The sequence below is a fragment of the Bubalus kerabau genome, chromosome 19, assembly GCF_029407905.1.
Source record: "Bubalus kerabau isolate K-KA32 ecotype Philippines breed swamp buffalo chromosome 19, PCC_UOA_SB_1v2, whole genome shotgun sequence".
Lineage (NCBI taxonomy): Eukaryota > Metazoa > Chordata > Mammalia > Artiodactyla > Bovidae > Bubalus > Bubalus kerabau.
In genome coordinates, this window is record NC_073642.1 from 7,527,283 (window position 1) to 7,536,136 (window position 8,854).

The following is an 8,854-nucleotide window of genomic DNA, read 5'->3' on the forward strand; positions in this document are numbered from 1 at the left end:
GTACATGAACCATGAACTTCCAGATGTTCAAGCTGGATTTAGAAAAGGCAGAAGAACCAGAGATCAAATTGCCAACATTCACTGTATCATGGAGAAAGCCCTCCACCATGTGACACTTGATAAATTATGTTTCTTTGGTCATTGTTTGCGCGGTTCGCTGTGTTACACCGGTGGACTTTTCTTTTTTATCCTTTTGGGCGGGGCGCGGCGGAGCAAACTCCTGTGTTCAGACCACAGAAGGCCCAGGCTGCGGAGACCCCTCACCCTCCCACGCAGATCCCCTGGGGCTTCTTCTTGGCCGGAGGCCTCAGCTACCCTCTACTAGGTACCGGAGCTGTCGTTACATATCACAGACAGACAGGGGGTGAGAGCGCGGAGGCTCAGCGGAGAGCTGGGAGAGACAGAAGACAGGACCGGCCAGGGAATGCGGCACCCACTGTCAGGCGGGTGTGGCGAGATTCCGTCCTGGGGCTTCACCTGGGCCCCGCCCAGCCGCCGGCCTCGGCCCCGCCCCTGGGATTCGCAGGTCCAGTGCCGACCTCTCCGCACCGCCGGAGCCGCCCATCACTGATTTCATTGGCTACCTCGCCGTTCCCGCCCCCAGACACCAGCTGATTTCCGCAGCCAATCGGCAGGCGCGGCGGCGGCGGGTCTCGGTGGATCCCGGATGCTGAGGTACCGGGCCTGCTGGAGGGGGGCGACGGTCCTAATTCGGGGCAGTGACATCGCCCCGCTTGTAGTCTGGGTAGCCAGCCGCCACTCCTGAGACTCTGAGGTCACCCTCCTGCAGCTGGAGGTGCCGCGACCCAGACTGTCCAGGGCTGGCCGGAGGTTTCTGGGGTGGAGGTCGGAGGTCGTGCCTCTGTGGAACGTTGGGACTCCGACGGTCTGAGCAGAGGATGGGCTGCTCCCGGCTTTTTCTTAGATAGCTCCTGTTTGGGGGTCCCCCGTCCTTTCGCGGAAGGAGCTCCGAGGGAAATGGAGGCCCTGGGGCTTCTTGCAGGCGCTGAGCTCCGACGGGAAGGTCCGCTCGAGCCCCGGCCGCCGCGGGTGACCCTCGGACATCCGGAGAGCCGGCGGGGGCTCCAGAGTGCGGGGAGGGGGCTGGGGCCAGGGAGGGGTCGCTCCGCGGCCCCGCTGTTCCTAGGGGGCCGTACCTCTTCTGGCTCCCAAGAAACCCAGTGCCAATTGTTTCAGGCTGTCGTTCCCGGTTTTGAGATTTCATTTTGGAAGTTCATTGGAGCCACTTGGAGAGCGAAAAGGCTGAATTGTGGCTTCTGCACTTGTCTGGAAGTGAAAATAAAAACCAGACTTGGGAAGGTTCTGAAGGCCAAGGGAGCTGTGAGAAACCGGACGAATTCCTTAGTTTGACAGAAATCTTCCCCTTAACTTGCCTCACTTGTTACATAATGCAAGCCGTTTCAAGATCAGAGTATTTAGTCTCATAATTCTTCTAAGCAAATGTTCTTAGTCTTGACCTTAAGTAAAAGTACTTTGGAATGCTTGAAGAATTGAGCAATAATTTTTTGGTAAAAGGTTCTGAGTTTAAGAGTCTTAGTGCAAGGAAGGAAGTTGAGAGCAATCCTTACCTCTCGTCAGTGATCCCAGCTGGTGCTTTATTACTCCAGGACCAAAAACAGAAGTTATTTCTGTACATCTCTGGGTTCTGGGGAGACATAGCAATGGATGAGGAATAAAGGGAGAAGAAAGGGGATTCTTGTTTTTTTGCTCAAAAATATGTAATTAGGAAAAAATTATTTATTTGCCTATCTCTCCCTTCATCTCAGCCAACATAAATACATTTTGATATTTTTGTGCACAAAATATTCAACACATGTCATGAGTATGTGTTGAGTATTTATTTTAGGGAAAGAAGTCATATCTAACAAGAAGAAGACATTTATCTTCATTGCAGTCCCAGAGGAATGAATATGCCTTGTGTGGAATTAACCTTGGGGTTTGGTTTTCAGTTAAGGAAATGAGGCAGAAGGAGGTGATAACCAAGACCTTCCAAAGCCCAGCTGTGGTCTGTAGGACTCGGACCAGCCACGTTTACATGTTTGAGAATGGTGTTGAGGACTCCGAGGACTCCTCTGAGGAAGAATCCCACCGAGTGGCCCTGCGGCCCCGGGGCAAGGAGGGCCAGAAGAAGGGTGCCCACCACCCTCACCGGCCAGGAGCAGGGGATGTGGTGCTGCTGCAGCGGGAGCTGACCCAGGGGGACAGCCTCAACAAGCTCGCTCTTCAGTATGGCTGCAAAGTAAGAAACCCCACAGGAGAAGGCGCCACCTGCCGCTTGGCCCTGTGTTAAGAGGAACAGAGGCACTCACTGAAGGGTGGGGACCCTTCATACCTCTTCCTGACCCCCAGAATTGGTTGGGAGAAGCCTGTTCTAGAGTAAAGGACACTCCTATCTAGCTAGAGATGGAGGGCAAGTGGAATGACCTGTTCATCACAGAGAAAGGGAATTAGGAATTTCAGGTGATGGGACAGTTCCCTCTCTGCACAGTACTTCTGGTCTTCCTTGTCCTTCCAAACTGAAATTCTGAAACCTTTTTTTCTTTTGAGCACATTTTATTTAATGCATAATGGGGCCAGAGATGCCAGGCAGAGTTTATCCAAAATTTCTTTGGTGTGCTTTTTTTTTTTTTGTGCTACTTTTCTGTTTTTAAACCTTTCTTGCTAATTGTAGCTTATTTGGTAAATTTTTGCCTTCTTTCTTTCAGAACTGCATGATCTATCCTTTGTATGCTGTGTATCTATATAACCCTGTTTCTCTCTTTAATTATGTTTTTAGCGTTCAGAGTGATTAACAATGGCAAAGTAAGTAGGAGAGTATTTATTGAATTGTTGCATTTTCTCCTAGATTCTAACTATTTCATTTTGCTAGCACTGTGCTACTATTTTCTATGGCTCTCTCCAAGGCTATATAAGCTACTTGTTTAAAAAATCCTTTTTTCCTTGAAGGGTCTCTCATTTATCTAACAGGGATCAAATGACTCAACATGTTGTGTGGGACTGTTGTTTCCCAGGGTATTAAACTGGTCTCCAGGGACTCATGCAAGCCTGCTCAGTTGCTAAGTCATGTCCAATTCTTTGTGACCCCATGGACTGTCGCCATGTAGCCTCCCCTGTCCATGGGATTCTCCAGGCAAGAATACTAGAGTGGGTTGCCATTTTCTACTCCAGGGATCCTCCTGACCCAGGGATCAAACCTGCATCTCCTGCATTGGCAGGCGGATTCTTTACCACTGAGCAATGTGGAAAGCCCCCTGGGACTCATAATGGTCTCTAAATCGTACTGAGATTTTTATTTGATCCTAATAATCAGCTTCTGTAGGCATACTAAATGGTTTATAGAGCAAGGGCTAAAAATTGAATCCTTTCCTACAAAGACTTGAGTAGACGCAGTGGGCTTCTTGGAATGCTGATGTTTAACAAATCCAAAAGAACTCTATAATTTATCTAATAAGTGATCAGTTTTCCTATTTGAAGTAAATAAGTTTGATGTTAGCTTATTAGGATCAAAGACAAAAATATCTCAAGTATCTTAAGTTACAAGATATACAGCAATACAATTAAATGGTAAAAAGCAATTGCTAAATAATTAATGAAGATGATTGATTTGAATGAAGTCTGTTGACTATTTACATTCTAGTTTAAATGGACTTAGGAGTTAAAACCTTAGAATCTATCTCTGATGCTTTTGGTAAGTTTTCAAACAATCACTTGAGGGAGGATTTGTCTTTGACTTAACATTTCCCCCTACTTTTTAAATCGTAAAGTTTGAGTATGAGGGGAGTTTGTTATGACTTTGTCATAAACTTTGTTGTGAGTCTTTAAAACTCAGGTCATGTTCCTTTCTCAAGTCACAATATTGAAATGGAAGGTGTCAGTCTGTAGTTTCCAACTTGATGCATACTCTGTGCATGTTTCTAGTTATAAAAAGTGTTCTGAAAGCCTCAAACTGAATTAACTCTAGATTGCTTTTATTTTAAAAATAAGTTTATAGGCCATATAGTACATCTGGAAAGGAAAACATAGTAGAATCATGAGAGCACACCTTTTAAGAAGTTGTTACAGATGAACTAGGTCCTAGTGTCGGTAGAGCTGGCTAAGGCTTTCTGTTTGCTGAATGCTGATATCTACTGCGGCTACTAAATTAAATTCTGATGCAGGAGAGAAATCAGCCAGACAGGGGCACTGTTGCCTAAAAAGTTAAATGCAGAAAGGGCTACAACCTCTTTTACCATGAAGTGTTTCACCTTAAGGCTTTTTATTGAAGGCACACTTTAAACAAATAAACAATAGATTCTTTTCCAAAACTGATCTTGAGTTGCTCCAGTTTGTAAGTCTATACAAAAATTTGACGACTAAGCTGTACATTAAGGCCGAGTTAAAGCCAAAAAACAGTTATTCAGCCTGAACTCAATTTTGTGTATAGTTACAGTTTTCGAGTGTTCGTCAGATTCTTAAGTGATGTGAGTGTGGACCATCACCCAGGAAGGTTAAGTGCCACTTTTTGGATATTAGTTTTAAACAGCTTTACGTATTTTGTGATGTTTGTCTCCATGGCTTCCCTAGGTCGCAGATATCAAGAAAGTCAACAACTTCATCAGAGAACAAGACCTATATGCTTTAAAATCTATTAAGATTCCAGTGAAAAACCACGGCATCCTAACAGAGACCCACAAAGAACTTAGACCCCTCCTGAACTCATCCTCAGAGACCAGAGTGACCTTCGAGGAGCAGCCAGACCCAGACAGAGCAGCTGTCAATGCCAGTGCCTCACCTAGCTCACTGACGGATTTCTTTAAGGGCATTGATCAGAGTATTGAACATGCAGTTCAATCAGAAATCTTTTTGAGTGAAAGTTACTCCATAGAGACGTCCAGTCAGCCACTGCTTCCTGCTCCTCCGAAGATACCAACAAATGGTGCAGACTGTGGAATTCAGTGGTGGAATGCTGTTTTTATCATGCTTCTAATTGGAGTTGTTTTACCAGTGTTTTATTTGGTCTATTTTAAAATACAAGCTACTAGTGAGACCCCTAGTATCTTGAATACAACTGCTATCCCTAATGGCTCCATGGCAGGGAATGCAGTTCCAGGGCAAGCCCCCAGATTAGCAATTCCAATGCCAACCATCCCCTCTTCAGACAGCCAGTTCAGTCAGACCACCCACGGGGGGAGCTAGCTCTTGTTTCTAAGGAACCAGGCCAGCTATAGCACTTGGGCTTCTGCTGATGTTGGCCGTATCTTAGCATGCTGCTTTTTTTTTTTTTCCTGTGACGTATGGACAGATTTCAGAAGTCACCCTCATGTTCTCAGTCACATTCATCATGGGGAGTGGACTCATCAAAGCCTGTGGGAGCCAAAACATCAGCATTCTCAACCTCTTTTACATCCAGAGAAAAGCGACAGGAGAGACGTTTGCACATGGCAATGCTGCTCCTTGAAGGCATTTAGTGGACTGGACTTGTGTGTCTTCACAATAGCACTGTAGGCCCTCAAGTTGGACATGCTTGGAGGGAGATGAATGCCTTGGCAGATGGACCTGCGTATGGGAGACCCTGGTGTCAGCTTTGTCTATCTGTGTGTTGCTTTGTCCCCTGCCTATTGTGGAGGGATGACTGGCTCTGAAAAACGATGTTTTGTATATCTCCCCGGCAAAAACGGTATGCAATAATGAGATGCCACCCTGTTTCAGGGCGTGATACATTAGAGTTGTAACAAGCCCTGCTTCACATTTACACCCAGATAGCTTTTTTATGTCATGTCTAGAATTTTGAAAGCCCTAAATCTAAACTGCTGTAGTATTGAGTAAGTAGCAGTTCTGTTCCTCATAATTTTAGAGCTCCTTAATCTGACACAGAGGCACATTTTAAGCTCTTCATGGCATAGCTGGCACTTCTGGCCGGAACATTTGAAGGCCATGGCCCAGTTTCACCTGAGGACCTTTTCCATAGTGATTGCTAACTGGATTCCCCAAGTCAGCATCCTTGGAAGGAGCTCGTTCTGATCTGTATCGAGTGGAGTAGGTATAGGGAGAAAGATGAGTGCCTTATCACCCAGGTCCCAACACGTGACATTTCTAAGGCTGAGCAGTCACCAGCCCAGCATCTGCTGGCCCTTGTATGCTCCTGGCAAAGTGGTGCAGGGAGAATGAATGTACTTGCTCTGCTTCCTTGATCCTGTTCTTAGGACTTCTAGAGTCGTAGAACAGGATTAGGACTCAGTCACCTTTCTTTGGGTGAATACAATGTAGCTCATGATGTTAAAATACCGAACACTTACTGTAGAGCCTAGAGGTGACCCTTGCTGTGGAAGACCATAAAAAGAGATGCCTGAGGTTTGCCCATCTTCTCTAACATGGCAACAGCGGCGTTAAGTTTGGAAGCTCGTGGAGGGCCTGGTTGGCCTCTGAGGCCTTGCTGTTGTGACAAGGGTGATTGGGGTGAGGGTAGGAGCCTGCCTTGGTCCCATGGAGGAGTGGAAATTGGCCAGGGTGGCTGAGCCTTGGAAAGGTCTGCCTCCAGGGAGAAAAACATGATGAACAAACGCTGAGCTTTGGGCAAGTTTAAGGCATTTGACACCTTTGGCCTAGAGATCAGTTTAAAAGAGCTCATGTAAGAAAAGGGGAATGTGGTGGATGAGTACTTGAGATGGGTTTTCAATTTCTCCTCTCAATCAATCATGTGAAAAACTGTTTTGTCCTGGGTTCAATTAGCAGATTTAAATCATAAAACTAAATGTTTTCTTCAAAGTCAAACTGGTCTTAAAGTGAACTTGTGAATCATTGCTACAGGAAATGTTTTGATCATATAAATGCCTTTCTAGTCAAATGTTTGTGTGCTGTGCCCAAGGACCACAAGTTTCTCTAACATTTTGTCACCATTAATTTCAAAAGGCAGGATGCAGGCTCATGAGAAAATTACTTTTGCCAGGCAAAGAACTGTGTCCTTTTTTCAAGTGGAATAAAATAATTTCTTCTGTGAAGGAAAATTGATTCCTCCCTTTTAATTTGGGAATTGGTAATTCAGAATTAAAAGATGTGGGATGATGCTGGAGAAAATGGAGTTGTCTGTGTCCAAGAGGTGAGGCCTGCCCAAGGATTGTGCCCACGGTTACCCCAATAGGTGGAGAACAAGTGTTAACAAACACAGTCTCATTGATTGGCTACATGACATGCTTTAAAATTGTTTTAGGTATACATAAAAGATACCATGGAGCTCACTTTCTGTATGTTTTACTGCATTTGTAGTGTGTTTTGGGAGTTATGTTGTAAAGAAATAATTAGACTTGTTAGATAGTCTCCAGTTCTTTTGATTGAACTGTTGTGCTTAATATTGCAGAAGTCTAGGGAATCTATCATCAGGCAAAGGATACTCCCATCTGGGAAGGCAAGGATGCAGAGACGAAGCAGATGCCTTAGGGTCACCCAGAGCAGGTCTACCCAATCACAGCCATGACACAGTCCTTCCTCAGGAATTTAGTTCTTTACTTTGCCTCTGTGAATGCCTAAATGAGGGAGAATAACATGGGCCCTAAGATGATGGCTCATAGAGGGGATTTTAACATTTTTTCCCAGTTTCATTGAGATATAATTGACATACAGCACTATATGAGTTTGAGATGTACAGCATAATGATTTGACAGATATGTTGTGAAATGATTACGAGTTTAGTTAACATCCATCATCTCATGTAGATACAAAAAAAAGAAATAAAAAAAAAAAAACCATGGTTTTTTCCTCTTGTGATGAGAACTCAGGATTTCTTTTCTTAACAACTTTGATATATACCATATAACAGGTGTCAACTATAGTCATCAAGTTGTACATTATTACTTTTGTAATACTTCTCATAACTGGAAGTTTATACCTTTTGACCACATCTTCCAATTTCCCCACTGACCTCACTCTCTGCCTTGGTAGCTACAAACCTGATCTCTTTCTATGAGTTTGGGTTTCTTTTCTTTGCGTTTTTTTTTTTTTTTTTTTTTAGATTTCATGTATAAGTGAGATCATACAGTATTTGTCTTTCTCTGACTTATTTCACTTAATGTAATGCTGTTAAGATCCATCTGTGTTGTTCCAAATGGCAGGATTTCCATCTTTTTAATAGCTGAAAAACATTCCAGTGTATGTTTATGTATCACAATTTCTTTATCCATTCATCCCTCAGTGGACACTTACGTTGTTTCCATGTCTTGGCTATTGTAAATGAATGCTGCTCTGAACATGGAGGTGCAGATACCTCTTTGACATAGTGTTTTTATTTTCTTCAGATATATTCCCAGAAGTGGAATTGCTGGATCATGTTGTAGTTCCATTTTTTAATTTTTGAGGAACGTCTATTTGTTTTCCATAGTGGCTGTACCAATCTGTAATCTCACCAATAGTACACAGGGTTTCCCTTTTCTCCACAACCTTGTCAGCACTTATTATATCTTGTCTTTTTGACGATAGACATTCTAACTGGTATGAGGTGGTATCATTGTGGCTTTGATTTGTACCTCCCTGATGGTTAGTGATGGAGATAGGTTTTCATGTATGTGTTGACCTTTCATATCTCTCTTCATTGGAGAAATGTCTATTCAGGTTCTTTGCCCATTATAATTTTTTTTTTTTTTTTTTTTTGCTGTTGAGTTACAAGTTCTTTATACATTTTAGATATTAACCCCTTATCAGATACATGGTTTACAAATATTTTTCTCCCATTACATAGGTTATCTTTTCATTTTGTTAATGGTTTCTTTTGCTGTGCAGAAGCTTTTTACTTTGATGTAGTCCCATTTATTTTTTTATCTTGTTGTTTGTGCTTTAAGTGTCATATCCAAAAAAAATTGCAAAC

General features: G+C 43.6%; 1 protein-coding gene across 1 annotated transcript; it reads left to right on the top strand.

Annotated features, from left to right (window-relative positions):
* Positions 1–599: 599 nt before the first annotated feature.
* On the top strand, positions 600–8,341 carry LYSMD4 (LysM domain containing 4). The gene is made up of 3 exons (XM_055555680.1): positions 600–675; positions 1,971–2,260; positions 4,585–8,341. Exons 2-3 carry the CDS (start codon positions 1,979–1,981, stop codon positions 5,194–5,196), a joined length of 894 nt encoding a protein of 297 aa, XP_055411655.1. The 5' UTR covers positions 600–675; positions 1,971–1,978; the 3' UTR covers positions 5,197–8,341.
* Positions 8,342–8,854: the final 513 nt, after the last annotated feature.